The 19,674-nt window shown below is 44.2% G+C and overlaps 1 protein-coding gene across 1 annotated transcript in view; it reads right to left on the minus strand.

The window, feature by feature from the left end:
* LOC115280323 overlaps window positions 1-19,674 on the minus strand; it is a 214,548-nt gene that overhangs the window by 102,932 nt on the left and 91,942 nt on the right. The window contains exon 6 of the mRNA XM_029925145.1: window positions 10,425-10,607. Within this exon, the coding sequence (XP_029781005.1) occupies window positions 10,425-10,527 (103 nt within the window). The 5' untranslated portion in view covers window positions 10,528-10,607. The remainder of the gene's footprint in view (window positions 1-10,424; window positions 10,608-19,674) is intronic.

Genomic DNA, 19,674 nt, shown 5'->3' on the forward strand with positions numbered 1-19,674 from the left:
GTAGGAGGGTGCCCGTTTCTCCACAAACTGTGCTTCTCTTTGATACTGTCTTGGTTCTTCCCTAAACGTTCTATGATTTCTATCACTTTCATTTCCACAAAAGGGCCCTGTCTCCTTTCTGAGAAATCAGGGCCATAAAACAATAACTATGGGTTCTTGCTACCTAGATCGTATGTTGCCCTACTGCCCCCTGAAAGGATGGTTCCTCCCCAGTGGGTGCAGGAGCTGAGCGTTTCTTGGGGGCTAAGAGCTGCTCCTGGGCACTGAGCATGTGCAAGACACTCTGTGCACCAGGAGCTTGGAAGGAAGCCCTAAACCCACGAACACACAATCACCACAAGCCCCGCAGGCGAGACATGCCAACAGCATTTAGAGAAGGGAGCAGCGCTGTGAGTTGGGTGGGAAGACTTTCTAGATAACATTTAGACAGATGGGGAAGACAGGAGACAGCATCTCAGGCAGGAAGTCCAATTCACAAAAGGCGCACAAGTGGGAACACTAACTGTTGTCATCTTGTTTCTGAGTTTGGTGACTCCTTGGCGGGGGGGGGGGGGGGGGGTGAACTCTGGCCAAGGCTGCCACTAGCACTTGGGGAAAAACGTGACAGTAGTTTAGATCCGGGTCGGCAAACTCAGGCTGTTGTTGTGCACGCAGCTTTGTTGGGCAGCCATGCGCCATCACTCGCAGTAGCCCATGGCCACTTTGCCCCCCAAGTGCTGAGCTACATGGTGTGTGAGACCAGACGGCCCACAGGGCTTAAACTGTTTACTGTCTAGCCTTCACAGGACAAGTCGACTGACCCCTGCTCCACCCTCCACCAGAAAAGCCAGGAAAGCCAACAGACTGGCGCTAGTGGTGTACGGTCCTCACAAACATTTATCTAAAACTTGAAAGAAATCCAAGACACTCAAGTTCACTGCATTCTCAAAAACAGTTTTCAGGGAGCCTGGGTGGCTCAGCTGGTTAAGCAGCCAACTTCAGCTCAGGTCATGATCTCACGGGTCATGAGTTCAAGCCCTGCATGAGGCTCCGTGCTGACAGCTCACAGCCTGAAGTCTGCTTTGGATTGTGAGTCTCCCTCTCTGTCTCCCTCTGACCCTCCTCTGCTGGCACTTTGTCTCTCCCTGTCTCAAAAATAAATATATGTTACAAAAAAAAATTTTTTTAATGGTTATCAAAGAAGATAATCCAAAACTTGCTTGGATTTTCCCACATGTGTCAAAAACTCCTAGAGCACACTCTAATCTGAACAAATCTGTGGTTGTGGGACTAAGGCATCCAAGTGACCTGGGGCTTTTTTTTTAAATATTTTGTATTTATTTTTGAGAGACAGAGAGAGACAGCACGAGCAGGGGAGGGTCCAGAGAAAGGGAGACACAGAAACTGAAGCAGGCTCCAGGCTCTGAGCTAGCTGTCAGCACAGAGCCCGACGTGGGGCTCAAACCCACGAACCGTGAAATCATGACCTGAGCCAAAGCCAGAAGGTGGACACTCAACTGACTGAGCCACCCAGGTGCCCCGACCTGGGGCTTTAATAACCAAATTCTCTCATTCATTCATCACAATAAATATAAAACTTCAAAGGTCACCTGCATGCCAATCACTAAGCATATGTTGAAAGAAGAAAGAAAGAAGGAAAGAAGGAAAAGAAAAGAGAAGAAAAGAAAACAGGGACACCTGGCTGGCTTATTGGTAGAGCATGCGACTCTTGATCTCAGGGTCATGAGTTTGAGCCCCACGTGGGGTGCAGAGCCCACTTAAAATAAATAAATACATACATACATAAATACATAATCTATAGATGTGAAGTAACTATAGATAAAAATTCAGTTTAAAAATACATTTTACAGAGATACAGATAAAATTAAAATGCTTTAATGACAAGCTCATCTCACCAAAAATGTGCCACTGAACAAGATAATTCCCCATCTCCCAAGAAGATGAGTAAAGAGGACGTGGGTGTCCGTCCGCAGAGGGATTTGGAAGAACAGGGGCACAGCGTGGTGGACATGGGCATGAAAGACAGAGTGGGAAAAGCCCGGCCCTGGAGGACGCAGCCTCGCCGGCTGCCAGGAAGGAGCCAGGGCCGCGCACGGGGCACTGGGCTCCCCTGGGCGCCGAGCTTCTCCCGCGGAGGCAACCAGCAAGGTGACCTTTACAGCTCCTCCGTTCTGAGATTCACAAAAATGAACCATTTCCACACATATCTGAGAGCAAGGGAAGAGGACTAGTTGAACGAACGTAAACAAAGGCAAACCTTCACCAGCCTGCCGATATTTCCTGGTGATGGTGTTTAAATAGACTTTCTATACTTGAAAGAATAAAACAACTTCATGTACGACCTAATACTATCCAGACGCCCAAGAACCTTAATGTGGTAGGACCCTCCCAGGTGAGAAAGAACACTGTAGGCAAAGAGCGAGGAATAAACCCAGAAGTCCCCGAGAAGAGTAGCGTGGCTAAGACTCGGCCTGCGGCCTCACGCAGCTGCCGCTCCTCCTCTAACGGGGCTCGCGCTAAGCGCCCAGCACGGAGGCCGGATCCGCACGCCCACATTCCCTCCTCGGTGCTCATCAACAGCGCAGTGAAGGCTGCCCTCCAGGGAAAATCAGAGTGAGGTCTGGGAAATGGCACCGAGCACATAATAAAAGAATAGGAAACATGTTACAGAAAAGCTCGATGTTACCAAAGAGCAAGGGTAATAAAATGAGGATGAGAGAGAAGACTGTTTCTTCCATAACGGGCTCCTAACCGAGGAAAACATTCAGGGTGCACAGATTCCAACGACTATTATTATAAACCAACAAACCAGGGCCAGTGGGGCGGGGGGGGGGGGGGGGCTCCAGGGGCATTCAGAAATAGAAAGCTGGGAGCAAGTCTGGAAGCGGTTACAAAGCAGGGCCAGGTGGGAGATCCAGGGACTGTCAGACAGGGTGACCCGGCGCTCAGAGATTTGGAGAGGGGGGCTGCTCTGGAGGTGCTCTGCATCTAGTGGGTGTGTGAGGTCACTGAAGGGGCGCCAGGCACCAGGGCAGGGGTGTGTTGGGGAGCCATGGGAGGGACACACGACTGAGCTCACTGCTGCTGGAGAACAGTATGGGGAGGCCAGAATGAATGACAAGGATCATGTGTGGCCAAGGCCTTTCCAGTGCCAGGCTGACCCTGTGGGCAGACAGGGCTGAGTGGGTGGAGGAAAGGCAGCAAAGGGGCCATGGAACAATGTATACAGACATACTCTTTCCAGGCTGTGATTGTGAAAAAGAGGTGGGCAGAGTTCTTTAAAAAATCCAGACAGATCCCAACTTGTTAAACAATAAAGAAAGGATCCAGCTTAAAGGAAAAAGTAGAAAAAGCAAGGATGATGTGCAGCAGTATTTTTCCTGTGGTGAAGACCCACCAGTGGGTTGAAACCTGAATTTATCAACCAGTATTTTGAAAACTGAATGGAATGGTGGGGCACTTGAGTGGCTCAGTCAGTTAAGCATCCGACTTTACCTCACATCATGATCTCGCAGTCTGTGGGTTCGAGCCCCGCATCAGGCCCTGTGCTGACAGCTCAGCGCCTCAAGCCTGCTTCACATTCTGTGTCTCCCTCTCTCTCTGCACCTCCTCTGCTTACACTCTGTCTCTGTCTCTCTCAAAAATAAATAAACATTAAAAAAAATTTAAAAGGAAAATTAAACGGAATGGATAGAATCAAACAGAACGAAGTAGAAAATATCAGAGAACATCCTAAGAAGAATTGCTTCCTGAAACCTGTAAGGTGTGTGTGTGTGTGTGTGTGTGTGTGTGTGTGTGCGTGCACATTGGAGATCAATGTCAACTATCTGTCTCAGTCAAAAAGTATGGAAACCACTAGGACAAGACTAGAGAGATAAAGACACCCAGGTGGCTCAGAATGTCACAGAGAGAGCAGCAGATCTCTGTTTGTGCCAGGAACAAAGGAGGAGAGGATAGAGTATTCTTGTAAGCAACAAATCAGAGATTGGGGGATCCTCTTGATTTAGTCTCCCTGTTCCCCTTGCTCCTTCCCTCATGCCCTTCCTCTCAGATCCCCTCTACGATTAAGGGTTGGCCATGAGGCCAGAAGTGAGGAGGGAAATATAATATACCGTGGAAAGTCAAATGCCAGCTCTATTTCCAAGAAATATTATTTTTTAAGTTTATTTATTTGTTTTGAGAAAGAGAGCCAATGAGGAAGGGGTAGAGAAAGAGGAAGACAGAGGATCTGAAATGGGCTCTGCACTGATAGCAGAGAGCCTGATTCAGGGCTCAAACTCACAAACCATGAGATCATGACCTGAGCCAAAATTCAATGCTTAACCGACTGAGCCACCCAGGCGCCCCATATTTCCAAGACATTTTAGGGTGGGAGGATGGGATGTCAGGGGGGAAACCGGAAGACTAAGAAAGAGCAGAACAGTGGGTAGCCCCAGGGTCCCAGTCACACAACTGTGTTGAGGGAGCTCAACAGGACAGTCATGCAACACACCCAGAATGCAATGTCTAAGTCAGCAGGTCCCAATAATGATGAGGCCAACGTGCCATGGCTGATGTGAGGAAGGGAGAAGGTCTGTGGAACCACGGGGTCAAGGTGCTGGACTAAAGAACTCTGAACTAACTGCAAGGCTCTGAGTGCAGAGAGCAGCTGTGAACCCGGTGGCCAACTCTTCGGGGAACAGGACCTCTCGCCTCTACCCCCCAGATGATAGCATTGCTGCCCTCTGCTGGCATCCGAGAGGGGCGGACAGGGTCTGGGGCTCTAATAGGCTTTCTGACAGCCTTTCATATAATCCCTGTTTTTAGGCTTTGTGGGATTTTGTCATATAAAATGGGATGCTGCGTGGTTCCTCACCTGTCAGGACACAGCTTTCTTCTGTCTTCTAAATAAGTTACCTCTCATTCATGTGCCCTCTAGCTTCTAAAATGATGCTGTCTTCTTTATTGTTTTGTTTGTTTTGGTCTTAGAGTATTTTCTCTTTAAAAAAAATCATCTTATGCTTGTTTTGGTAGGATTTCAAGAGGGATCAAAAGTAAATGCATATGCTGAATCCACTATCCTTACCCATGACTTAATCTTTATAATTATTTTTAAAAATACTAATAATACATTCATTCCCACACGCAAATCCCTGTGCCATCCATGGTGTGTGAACAGGACGTATAACAGGGCAGGCTGATGGAGTTGGCCTGGGGCGTCCAATCATGCAGGCAATTTTTTCAGAACCAAGCACACCCTCCTGGATAGACTGCCTCCCAAGGACTGTGTCTCTCAAAGAAATCACTGGGGCGCCTGGGTAGCTCAGTCGGTTAACCATCTGACTTAAGCTCAGGTCAAAATCTCACAGTGTGTGAGTCTGAGCCCCATGTCAGGCTTTGAGCATCGGGTTAGCTCAGAGCCTAGAGCCCGTCTTCGGATTCTGTGTCTCCCCCCTCTCTCTGTCCATCTCCTGCTCATGCTATCTCTTTCTCTCTCTCAAAAATAAATTTTTTAACAACATCTTAAAAATTTTAAAATAGAAAGTTATCACCCCACTTGGGAAGAAAATCACCAAACTGTTCTATGAACACCATGGCAGAGAGAATCCTCCCTGACTTTGATAAAACATTTTAAAATACCCTTTCACTGTGATGCAAAGATATGGACCCAAATAAATGATTTAAGAAAATGGTTTCATAAGAAAATATAATTCTTTCATGATTAATAACATGCCATCTTGTTACTCCTTCCTAAAGCTTTGATTGCCATGAGACACATATGCAAAGAGTAGTTTCAGATATGCCATTCAGAAGCCAGAAGTGTGATAAGAGAGAGTCACAGAATTCAGGAACTCCAGACTTAGAAGTATCCACAGCTACTGCTATGGACTCAACATCCATGTGTCAAATCCTGATGCCCGAGGTGGAGCCTTCAGGAGTGATTAGCACAAAGAGACCTCAGAGAATTCCCTCAGTCTTTGGCACCACGTGAAGACACAGAGAGAAGATGGTCATCTAAGAACTGGGAAGCAGGCCCTCACAAGGCACTGCCAATGCCTCGATCTTGGACTTCCCAGCCTCCAGAACTGAGAAATAAATGCTTCTTGCTTAAGACACCCAGCCTCTGACGTTTTTGTTACAGCTGCCCAAACAGAGTTGTGTGTTGCAGAAAAATATACCACCCAAGGTGCCTTATAGAAATGTTCACGCTGGGGCCGCTGCACAGACCTCAGGGACAAACTCCCCAGGGACAGGTCCCGGGCATGGACTCCTGATCAGATGGCTCCGAAGGCTCTGCCAGGTACCAAGTCCCCCCAGGAAACAGCTGCTTATCTGTCCTCATTCTGTTCCTTGTTCGTGGGCTGAAAATTGGCCAAATGAACTTCAGCAATTCACCACAGATATATGCAAGTCAGCCTGGCAGAAGAGACCTTGAAAAACAGGTTCTTTCTAGATCATACTTTATTCTTTTGTTGACTCATTTATTCTTTCCAAAAAAATATAGTGATATCCACCATGTCTTAATAAGGATAGCAACACTTACTGAGCACTTACTATCCACCCAGCACTGTTACTGCTTTATAGGTATTATTTCAGTGTTGCGAGGTAAGGACTTTTAATACCCCCATTTTACAGATGAAGAACAAAGCCCAGCAAAACTACGTAGGGCCCCTAGCCACACAGCCAGTGAGAGAGGTGGCCCTAAAATATGGCTCCCAAGCTTAGGCTCCTTCCTATCTCTAGACGTCAACTGCCTTTCAGCGGCTCTACTTCCGGGTGCCGTGCTTATCATGGGGTACGTAGAGAAAAAGAGCACAAGTAGGAGACAGCTGACTGGTGTTCTGACCCAACACAGTAAGTCAGATGGAAGTGGGCACCCTGATGCCATCAGAGCACAGAGGGTACTCTCATCCCAGAGGTCCGAGCCATTGAGCTGATCCTGACTGATGGGAATTGGGGAAGGGGCGATGTAAGCAGCAGAGGAGTCTAGGCAGCAGAAATAACAGAATACTACTGGGGATACCACAGAAGTAAAGCATTCAAGTTCCGGTCCACAGGCCCAGGTGACAAGACACGCCATTTCCTCTTTTCTTAGGGACCTTAGTATCTATTAGGATCCCTCATTCTCTAGGTATCAGAAATAATCTCCGATTCAGAGGCTGGGTCCACCTTTGACTTGGGACCATGTCCTCCACGGGGGGCTTCTGTGGGGCCCCGGTAGGTATCTGCACGGAAGACAAAGGTGGGGGAAACATCCTTACTCATCTTGGAACACAGAGTTTCTGCTGAGACTGCCCACAGGGGTCCTTGCTGGTGAGTCTATGGTTGTTCCCATCAGAGTCCTGGCTTGCCTTCGTCAGCCTATCTCATCCCACCCTTCCTAACCTTCCTTTCCCGGCCGGCTATAGCTCTCTCCTCCCCTTCACTGACGAGCGTCTGCAAAGGCTTCCACCACCGTCTCTCCATCGCTTCACCACCAGTCTCCATGCCCCGTTCCACACACGGCCATGTGGATTCTGTTCCTACATCTGCCCAAATTGCTGTGCTGAGATCATCAATGGGCTCCGTGTTGCTTAATGCAATAGATGCTCAGCTACACTCAGCTTCCATGACCCCTCCCTCTCCTGCTTTTCTTTCTATGACTGTGGCCACATCCAAAAGTCATCTCTTTGATTTTATCTCCCCACCAAACATGTAATCTATCAACGTGTTCTATCCATTCTGTTGTCAAAAATTATACGGTCATTAACTTCTCTTCTGTTCCACTGCTAACATGGTGGCATAAGCTACCGGTTGTCTCTTACCCGGGTTAGTGAAACAGCCTCTCCTCGCGCCTCTCTGCTTCCACACCTGTCACCGATAATCTAGTCTCCACAAACCAGCCAAAGTGATCTTTAAAAACAACTCATGCGGGCACCTGGACGGCTCAGTTGGTTAATCGCCCAACTCTTGATTTCAGCTCAGGTCATTATCTCACAGTTTGTGAGTTCAAGCCCCACAGCCCCACATCAGGCTCTGCACTGACAGCACAGAGCCTGCTTGGGATCCTCTCTCTCTTTTCTCTCAAGATAAATAAATAAACATTAAAAAACAAAAACCTCCTGGGGCACCTGGATGGCTCAGTTGGTTAAGCATCTTACTTAGGCTCAGGTCATGATCTCATGGTTCATGAGTTGGAGCCCACATGGAGTTTCCTGCTGTCAGCACAGGGCCCACTTTGGACCCTCTGTCTCCCTTTCTCTGCCCTCCCCAATTGCACACTTGCTCGCTCGCTCTCTCTCTCTCAATAATAAACATTTTTTAAAATAATAAAAAATAAAAACAACTCACAAATCTAATTTTGGCATCCCCTTCAGTAAAACCTGAAACTCCAAACCCTCAGCCTGGCAAAGATCTGAGGTCTGTTCCTCTCGCTGACCCCTTCTAGTCCCCACATCCCTGCTGCCTGTGCCCTCACCTCGCTGGCTTCCTCTACTCCCTGCTCACGCTCCTGCCCACCCTGGGTCTTGGCACTCTGCTCGATCTGCCACAAGAGCTCGCCTCCCGGTTTTGTGCCCACATATGCCCTTCTCATCTTTGTGTTACAGTTCGACTGGCACTTCTTTAATGAGGTGCTTCCTAAGTCCTCACTTTAAATTCAAGTTTCCTTTTATAGTCTATCTAAATCCCCATTTTTCTTTTCATACTCCTCACCACAATTTCATGATTATTTGTTTAATATGAGCTGCCACCGACAGACTCGAAGATCTAAGAGGTCCAGGGGTGCCTGGGTGGCTCCATCCGTGAGTGTCCAACTTTGGCTCGAGGCATGATCTCATGTGGTGAGGTCAAGCCCCACATCGGGCTCCTTGCTGGTGGTGCAGAGCCTGCTTGGGATTCTCTCTCTCCCTGCCCCTCCCCCACTCACTCATGGCCTCTCTCTCTCTGTCTCTCTCTCTCTCTCTCTCTCTCTCTCTCAATAAATACATTTAAAAAAGATCTAAGAAGTCTGGGAACATATCTGTTTTATACCCAAACTAACCATCTCTTTGCTTCACAGAGTCAAATTCAGCAAATGTTTGTTCGATGAATGACTCAAATAGTCTAAGGGTTAAAAAGGGAAATTTAAGGAGTGATAATAATTGGTTTTAAACATATTCAACAAATGTGGTGACAAATATTCTCTATATTCACAGAAAAGAGAAAAGAAACTTAAAATACAGAAATCCCAACCTATCTTAGGTATAAAGTTCTTCCTGAAAGTAGGGTTGATTCGGGAAAGTACAGGTTCTTGGAAACCAGTGTGAATTATTCTCTTGGAAATCACTGAGGTATAAACTAGCCCCTTCCCTGGATGACTAACCCAAACTTCCATGCTTGGCTTGTGCTCATATCCTAGAAACTCTGTCTACTTCTTTCTCCACTCTCTGCTGTCCCGTCTCCTTGCTCTTCTTTATAATAAAACTCCTAGAGAGAGTTGTCCGTCCTCATTGTCTTCTAGTTTCCTTCTCTTGTTCTTTTTATTTGTACACAATCTCAACTTAAAATAGGAAGAACTTATTTTCCTTAAATCATTATTAACAAGCTGCAAATATGATGTTTTACCAGAATGGAATGCTTTAGTGCAGAATTCATACAAATAATGACATTCTAATATGAAACCACAGTGAAAACATCAAAATAAGGAAATTCACACCTCCTACCCCACTGGAAATACCTACCTGTTTATGAACCTAAAACATTAAAATCCTGAAGTCTGTACTACATTCTTGACTCAAAGGCTCCCCCAAATACCATTGCCATGACATACCCACCACAGATGTATACAAAAACATCAGAGCCACCCACTGCAGGGGCAGAATTAATAATTTTATAGTTATTCACTATAAAACAATCACCTTCACCAAACGCCAAAGTTAAAATAATCTAAACACTCATCTGATCTTTCATTTTAATTAATTTTCTTTAATATGATTATCATCAGTTAGAAATGTGCACACTTGTGTGCTAATTCTTATCAATGAAAGTATAAAGAAAAGAGCTTTTTGTTTAAAGGGCTTTTCTAACTGTTAACAAAAAGAACGTTCAAAATATTCCATGTTTAAGATCTCTGCCAAAATAAATAAATATAAAATAAACTAAAATCTCTGCCAAGGCTCAGTCTAGGTTTACCGACTGAACAAGGACACAGCTCCTGAGAACTAGGGCACAATGACTCACCACGTGAACTAAGACTGAGGCAAACATATTCTATCAGCCAAACTGAACTACAGCAGATCATAACATGTCTAAAAAATAGAGAGAGAACCATGAGCTGCTCATTTGATATCGATTCAACCTTCTGTTCCTTTAATGACCTGATCTAAAATGACCTGGCAGGCTCAGCAGCACCCCGGGCTCAGTGTCAGCAAAGGGACCCACTCTGTCCATCACTGACACGATGTGAACTCTCAGCTGCCACTTACCAGCAGGGGGCACTGCACTGGGGTCTTTCTCGAGGCAAAACCCCTCAAAAGCTGAAGATTGAAAACCATGTATTTCCGGAGACTGAAAGATGTGCGTTGCCATCCCAGACAAACACACTGCCACACAATCAATAGGGCATCTCTAGGGTGTGGCAGTATCTGTTCTGAGGCCCCGAGTATGTCCTAGAATGACAAATAAAATGGCACCGTGGTTAAGTCTTAAATACCAAGTCTTTATGGAATCCTTCCAGGGAGGAGGAATATTATAAAAGGCAGTGCACCAAACCCTTTCTGATTAAAATTGCTTCAGTTCCTAGCTTCCTGGGCCTAAATTATTTTCTAAGTAGGCTCAACTATAAGCCAGGAAAGCGCCCTAATATGTTAAGAAAATGGCCCAATCATCAGTATTTAACATAAACTCAACCAAACGAAACTGAGTTGTATGTCACATTTATTATTACTAAAATAGAATTATTAGGTTTGAGGAAAGTGGTAAGTACTGAAATATAAACATTATTATGTATTTTGTATTAGCAAACATGTTCTGCAAGAATAATTTTTTCTGTGACTCCAGCCTCGCGTATATTTGAGACAGTTTCCCTAAATTTCCTGGTGATACAAACACCTAGAACAGTGCTTCTCAAATATTGATACAAACCATGTTAACATGCGTTGTGAAATGCAGATTCAGATTTGGAGGGCTGGGGATCAAACGGAGATGTTTTTTTAATGTTTTATTTTTTGGGAGAGAGACAGGCAGGCAGCAACGAGCCCAACGCGGGGCTCCAACTCATGACCTGTGAGATCATGACCTGAGCCGAACTCGGAGGCTCAACCGACTGAGCCACCCAGGCGCCCTGCAAGAAAAACTTTTAAACCTTAAAAGCTATAAAAAGGAAAGTTTAAAAATCACATCAAATCCTGAGGTCACCAGTAGCTTGTCCTGATCCAGTGATACCTTTTCATAAATGTGAGGACCTGAGTGTGGGGAGCTGCAAAGATTCAGCTGCTCGGCCACTTACTAGCCGGTAATGTCACTCCCTGAGGGGAGCTGCAAAAAGAGGCAGGGGAGCGCCCCTCCCCGCCAGGAGAAGCCAGAAAAACAAAGCTCAATCGCCTACAGGCGGGGTGGTATCGGCCCTTCGCGTGCTGAGCTAAAAACTTTAGTTTGTTTCCTCCTTTACCCTAGCTTTGACCCTGTTTCCTAGCAACCGACCTACCTAGGTCAGCTGCCTTGTTCTCCCGCCTAAAAACCTTTATAAGAGACAGTGTTTTCTGAATAAGGGAAGAGGCTTGATCAGATTCCATGTGTTGTGTCCTTACTCTCTGTGCTCCCCCTTCCTGCCCTTTCTCTCCCTCTCTCAGGATCAAGAACCCGCAAGGATTTTCCGCCCTGCTGGCCGGGGCGGGACATGACACCTGAGCACAAAACTAACTTTAAGTCATCACTTCTTCACATCACTCCTTGAAGACACTAAATAGAATGAAATGTTTTCCCCAAACACAAACCTCTAAGATGGAAAAGTACTTTATAATTTTTTTTATTTGGCACCTTATTAGTAAAAAACACATGTTAACATGCTCTCCAAATGTATGGGATTTTATTTATAAATTATTCATAATATTGTACTGCTATATCATGTATATTATAAAACAGGTAAAATAAAAATTGGTAGGGGGTAGCATACAAAGAATAAAAATATAGGCTCTAAGACTTTTCTCCCACATCCTAAACGATCACCCTTCCTGACCTTTCCCTAGCGTATATATTCCCTACCGTAACTTGGGTAAATGAGGCCCATAAGTTAGGTATTTTCTGATATGGGAAAGGCAAAATAAGAATTTTTATTGCACTTAATATTAAGAAGAATAGAATGGCTGACCCAAAAAGCATCATTTCATCAAATATTTCCTCTCTATTGAATCACACTCATCAGCACACATTTTTCCACACCTCAAAGCTTTTTTTTTTACCTGACTACCCTCTGGTCGATGCCCTACTTTTCTTTCCCTTTACGGTGAAACTCCTCATAAGACTTGTGTTGGACATCCTCTAAGGTGACCCTCCCATGATAATGCCACCCTCTGATATTACACCCTTGAACAGTTCTGCCCCGTGAATGGGGGCGGCAAGTGATTTGGTTCGAACCAACAACATAAGGTAAAAGGGGACGGGATAACTCCAAGACCACATCATATAATGTAAGACTCCATCTTGCTGCCAAACTCCCCTGAGAGACTCTCTCAGGGAAGAAATAAGAAAGGCCCTGAGGCCTGTAGGAACTTCTTGCTGAGAAGCTGGGGGCAGCCTCCAGAGCCCGAGGCAGTCGGAAGCAGTGGCCCTCAGCCCTACAGCCACAAGGAAACGAGTTCTGCCAACAATCTGTGTGAACTCAGAGGCAGATTCTTCCCCAGGTTGGTCTTCCAGACAAGAACACAGTCCAGCCAACCCCGTCATTCTCGTGAGAGAACAGTGTGTTTTAAGTCACTCAATGTGTAGTAATTTGACTCTCTGGGCTCAGACCCGGCTAAGTGCACCAAGAAGGTTGGGAATCATTGGTAAATACGGTAAATACCTATTATGGCGCCTCCTTCAGGAAAATGGTGAAGAAGATTGAAGTAAGGCAGTGCGCCAAGTATACTTGTTCCTTCTGGGACAAAGTGGAGATGGAAATGTGAGCTGTGGGGATCTGGCTCTGTGGCTCTGGCGTGAAAACAGGAGCAAGTTGTGCCTGAACCCACCGTTCCACTTCTGCTGCCACAGTAAAATCTGCCATCAGGAGACTGGAGGACGTGAAAGACCAGTAGAAGCTCCACCATTTGAAACACTGGTAGCCTATCGTAAATGGGTTAATTGATGTAACAAAAAATATTAGGAATAAATAAATTTGTGGTAATTTGTCATGCATGTGGGTGCAGGGGTCCCCAAGACCACCCTCAGGTCTAATAATTTGCTAGGAGGACCCACATAATTCAGCAAAGCCACTATAATCCTGGCTAGAGTGTGTTGCAGCTCAAGGATACAGATTAAAATTAGCAGTGGAAAAGATGCATCAAGCAGAGTGCAGGAGAGGCCACGGTTTCCAGTTGCCTTCTCCCACTGGAGTCACATGGACAGCACTTAACTCCTCAGTAACGGTGTGTGACAACTCACACAGAGTATTGCCTAGGAAACTCACTCAAGGCTTGGTATCCAAGGTTTTATTGGAGGTTTGTTATATAAGCATGGCTGACTCCCTGGGTGTGTGACCTTCAATATCCAGCCTTCCCAGAGAGCAGACACATACTGTGTAGCCCATGGCTACACAAAATCATAAATCAAAATGTTACCATTAACTCTCTGGCATGGCCCATGGCTTCAGGTAAAACACGTAACAGGTAGGATACTCAAAAGGAGGAGGCGTCATCTCTCTGGAGCCAAGCAAGAACCAGACCTTTCTTTGGAACATACCAAGTTGAGACAACCCAGACCTGCTGAGCTAATCCTTTACCACACAGCAGAGACAGGTAACTCGTAAAGGTTTTGTTACCTGGAAATAAAGTGCTACTTACTGTAACAAATACCTAAAAATGTAGGAGTGGCTTTGGAACCAAGTAGTGGGAAGAGGCTAAAAGAATTTTGACAGACATCATAGAGAAAGCCCAAACTGTCCTGAACAGGCTGCTGATAGAAATTGGGACTTGAAGGATACCCCCAGTGACACCTCAGAAGGAAATGAAGAACATATTATTAGAAAATGAAGGAACTGACGAATGGATAAAGAAGATGTGATTTACATATACAATAGAATACCAGTGGGCAATGAGAAAGAATGAAATCCTGCCATTTGCAATGACGTGGATGGAACTGGAGGGTATTATGCTAAGTGAAATAAGTCAGTCAGAGAAAAACAGATACCATATGTGTTCACTCATATGTAGAACTTGAGAAACTTAACAGAAGACCATGGGGGAAGGGAAGGGGAAAAACAGTTTCAAACAGAGAGGGAGGCAAACCATAAGAGATGCTTAAATACAGTGAACAAACTGAATGTTGATGGAGGAGGGGAAAATGAGTGATGGGCACTGAGGAGGCACTTGTTGGGATGAGCACTGGGTGTTGTATGGAAGCGATGAATCGCAGGAATCTGCCCGCAAAACCAAGAGCACACGAAGTGCCATTTTATGCCATTATTTCTTTAGATATTCCTTCCGTCCTTTTTAAAATCTTTCCTCTCCCTCTAGGATGTCATTATGCTTATGCTTTCTGGTACCCCACAGGTCTCTGAGGCTGTGTTCATATTTATTTCATCCTTTTCTCTCTCTGTTCCCCAGACTGGGTAATCTCCATTGACCTCTTTAAGTTCACTGAATTCCTCAAGTGCACTAGTGAGGCCCTCTAGTAATTTAGGACTTTCCTACTCTAAAATTTCCACTTTGCTCTTTTTTATAATTTCTGACCCTTTGTTGCTAATCTCTACTTTATGAGATAATTTTGATACTTTCCTTTAGTTCATGGACATGATTTCTTTCATTCTTTGAACACTTTAACATAATTGACTTAAAGTCTTTGTACGGTAAATCCAACATCTAAGGCTCCTCAGGAACACCTTCTATTGACTACTTTGTTTCCTGTGTATGGGCCATACATTCTTATTTCTTTCAATGTTTCATAGCTTTTTTTTTGTTTGGAAACTGTACATGTTAAGTACTATAGTGTGACAACTCTGGACCTCAGATTTCCCCTGCCCCCACTTTCCCAAGGTTTGTTGGTAGTGCTAGTTCTTTGGTTCTTGTTGTTTTGTTTGTTGAAGGACCTTTATGAACTATAAGATATATACTTTTGTTGTTGGAGACACTGAAGCCTCTGCTCAGTGAAGGACAGATTTCCCTAAATCCCTGAAGCCAGTAGGTCTCTTAAGGCTCTGCTGACGAGCTCTTTATGCACGTCGGGGCACACCCTCAGCATTCAGTGAGGCAACTCATAACTCTGCCCAGCCTCAACTCCCTGCTTGTGAAAACCCTCAAAGTCAGCCAAAGATGAAAGCACGGGACATTCTCAGGTTTTTCCTGAGCATATGTCCAACCCTGAGCGTGTGCGTGGACTTCTAGATTCCCAGGAATATGTTGGAGCAGCAGCCCCATGAACATGTCATTCTCTTGCTTTTCTTTGTCTGCCTTTGACTAGACTATTATTTGCCCCCAATATTACCCACTGCCTGGGGAAGCTTAAACCTTAAACAATTGCCATTGGCTGTTTACCACAAACATTCCCAAGGGAAAGGCTGTTAACGGTGGGCTTCCAAATGGTCAGATCAAGACATTCATGTGAGCGAGGTCTTCCAGGGGCCCCAGATGAGTCCAATCTTGGGAACGGAGCTTTTGCAGAAGCTCCAGCCACATCTGCCCTCCAGTGCTTGCCAGACTCGTGGTTCTGACCACGGTGGCAGGCTGTTGGTTGTCAGAATAACCATGGAGTAAAAGGAGGGGGGAAACTACTAGGAACTCACTGGTTTTTCTGAGAGTCAGCCATTTTTCAAAATAAATAAATAAATAAATAAATGCTCTGCAAGCCTCCAGAGTTCTCAGAAAGTTGATTCTGACAGGTTTTGCCCATGTTCTCCTTGCTTTTGTGGAAAAGAGACTTTTGGATGTCCTTACTCGGCCATTTTCACTGACATCACCCTCTACCACTTCAAATGGGTAAGACAGAAACCTGTCCCCACATTGGACCCTTCACGCTCCCTCATTTCTGTTGCAGCTGCCATACACATTGCATTTCCATGTAATGAAAACCCCACCAGATAATGTTATAATTTTTGTTTTCAGCCACCATACATATCTTAACTAACTTAAAGGAGGGGGGAAATGACTGGTATATTTATCCACATGTTTTCTATTTGTATTACTCTTCCTTATTCCCGAAGTTCCAAGTTTCCCTCTGAAAGTTTCATCATTTTTCCCTTCTGCCTAAGAACTTGTTTTAACATTTCTTTAAAGCAGGTCTGCTGGTGACAAATTCTCTTGGTGTTCCTCCATCTAAGAAAGTGTCCAATTTGTTTTCATTTGTGAAGGGCATTTTCTCTGGGCGTGGAGTTCTGACATGACAGCTCTTTCCGTTCAGCACTTTAAAAATCTTTCCGCTGCCTCCTGCCTCCATAGAAGCTAGTGAGAAACCCACAGTGTCGCAAATCATGGTGAACCTATATACAATTGTTTTGCTCTGGTTACTTTTAGGACTTTTCTTTCTTATCTTTTGTTTGCAGCAGTTTGATTATGACGTGTCTGACTATAGATCTCTTTGAATTTTTCTGTTTGGAGTACACTGGGTTTGAATCTGTACTTTTATGCCTTTTGCCAAATTTGGGGAAATTCCAGCCATTACGGCTATTTCTTAAAGCAGAAAGAAAAGGCTTCTCTTCCAGATATTTCTGCCTATGCAGTTTTAAAGATCAAGTTTTCTTTGGGTCTTAGCCAGGAGACAAAGGAAGAAAAAAGAAACTCACCCCTGGATTAGGTGTACTTCGTGTGGTTTCCATCCCCAGTCTGTCTTCTACCACTTACTTTTTAGAGCCCTCTCATATCTGTTTCATGCATCCTTCCCAGGGTTTTCAGCTACATTCAGATGGAGAGCAAGGGGGAATGTGTTTACTCCACCTCCACTTGAATCAGAATTTTCCATTCTCTCTTAACATACCCTGAAGTCAGATTTGCCTCCACTGCTCTACTGAAAGTACAAATGTCAAAAATACAATTGAATTCTTTATACTGACCTTGATCTTATGACATTTCTAAATTCATGTGTTGGTTCTACTGTTTCTGTGGATTCCTTAGGATTTTCTACATAAATGATTATGTCATTTGAACACTAAAATAAATTTACTTGTACTTCTTTTTTTTTTAAGTTTATTTATTTTGAGAGAGGAAAGGGCAGAGAGAGAGAGGGAGAGAGAAAGAGAATCCCAAGGAGGTTCCATGATCAGTGTGGAGCCCAATGCAGAGCTCAATCCCACAACCATCGGATCCTGACCTGAGCTGAAATCAAGAGTCAGTCACTTAACCAACTAAGCCACCCAGAGACCCCTACATTTTTTGCTTTTGATCTTCATATCATTCATGAATATGTCTTTTTTTGTCTTTTTAGTCTTTAATTCTACCTAGAACCTTCAGCTTACCAATGATTAACAGTGAGAAGAGACAACTTCATCTTTTTCTCAATCTTAAGAGAAAATTTTTCAACATTTTAAGCAACATAATGTTGCTTCTCTTTATGAGACTGTTAAAGTTACTTTCTAATCCTAATTTTCCAAGAGTTTTAATCTTGAATTAATTTAGAAATATAGCAAATGCCTCTTGTTGTCTATTGAGATGATCAAATGGTTTTGCTTCTTTCTGTCCATCTAATGAAGAACAAAGGACACATGGGTGGCTCAGTTGGTTAAGCATCTGGCTTCGGCTCAGGTCATGATCTCACGGTTCATGGGTTCGAGCCCCGCATCGGGCTCTATGCTGACAGTTCAGAGCCTGGAGGCTGCTTCAGATTCTGTGTCTCCCTCTCTCTCTGACACTCCCCTGCTCACACTGTCTCTTAAAAATAAATAAAAAACATTAAGAATTTTTTTTAAAAATCTAATGAATTACAATGATTAGTTTAACTGGTAAACCAACCTGTATTCCCACTATAAATTCTCCTTGATCTGATGCATTTGACTAAATTCTGGTTTTTTGCCTCTGATTCTTCTATTCTATTCAGTTTTATTTCTTCTGATTTGCTTTTCCCACCCACATAATTGAGATCAAGATTTAGAGTTATGTAATGTACAATAAACATGACAAAATATTTTGAAGATCAAAGTCATACTTTATAAGAAGAAATCATATTTACAGTAAATAATACGAAGATTATGTTATTGTAATTTACAAGATACTAGCAATCTCTTACAGATATTTAAAAACAACACTCACTACAGCCATAGCCAAGAAAGAAGCAATAAACTGAGAGTTTTAAATTAGACTCTGACAACAGTTAAACCCAAAATGCAAAATTATTATTTTAACCCTAATACTAAGGCAAGTTCTGAACTCAAACCCAGAATAAAGCATGTGTATCAGAAAATTCTAGACCATGATGCTACTAAAAATATTACAGTTAATAAAGCAAGAGTAAAATAAAATAATCTATTGTATAAGAGGGAAAAAAGGACAAAAACATAAAGAAGCAAGATGCTTCCTTTATTTTAAATTGGCTTTTTAGTAGTAAAACCCTGCAACATGATCACTTCCAAACAAAACAAAATATACATACAAATTAATGTGCAATTTTTGTCACAGTCTAAAAATCCTATTGGCTTTTCCCCTTCCCTCATAAGAAACCTGGAAGCTCGCCGCTCTCTCATGTGACTTCGCCCAGCCCACCCCTAACACCCTAGAGAATGGGTGAGTCATTCTCTGCAGACTGGATCCTTAGAGAGTTCTTTCACACATCAATCAAAAGCACACAGAGATGGATGCGGTCCAGGCTGTGAAAACCGACAAAAGGAGGAGAGAGGTAAGATACAAATGTTGACAGCATGGTTTTGTAATTTCCCCAAATCTCCTCTTAAAAGGAAGATTAAGTAGGATAGCAAAAGACAAAACCCGTGGGAGATGTCATCAACAAATCGAGGTCACAAAGAATTCTCAGGCAACATAATACAGGCGCGTGGGGGCAACCCCTGACGGCAGTAAGACCCACCAGAGAATGAAAGCAGGCCAGCAATGAGAATCCCAGGTTCCAAGTGCAGGGCCACTGAGAGATTGACACCTAGTGGTCAGTTTGGAAAGGAGGGTCTCCTACTCAGGGGTGGACCTAGGTACAACAGGTAAAACTGGGAGGGGCTTCCATGGTGAGAACAAGGCAAGGAAGACAGAAAGGTGCTAAGCAACTGACCATCAGGACTCTCAGGAACACCCAGAGGGGCTTCCTTCTGGAAAGGGAGAGCCCAGATTGAAGAGAAGCAGCTGGGAGGAGAGCCCAAGCTGATCAGGGCAGGACACCTGGGCACGAAACAGAGAAATGTTCAAATACTGGTCAGGGAGGGACAAGAAGAAGTAAACACCACAAAGCACAAGAACCATTAATTACTTTGTGATAGAATGAGGAGAGAAAGACTGTGGCCAACCCTCAACACCTACACATGAACTTCCTTCTAAATACACAACTTCAGCAACAGAAAAAGATTATGGTTGGAGTACCTGGGTGGCTCATTTGGTTAAGCCTCTGGTTCTTGAT

The sequence above is a fragment of the Suricata suricatta genome, chromosome 16 (genome assembly GCF_006229205.1).
Source record: "Suricata suricatta isolate VVHF042 chromosome 16, meerkat_22Aug2017_6uvM2_HiC, whole genome shotgun sequence".
Classification (NCBI taxonomy): Eukaryota; Metazoa; Chordata; class Mammalia; order Carnivora; family Herpestidae; genus Suricata; species Suricata suricatta.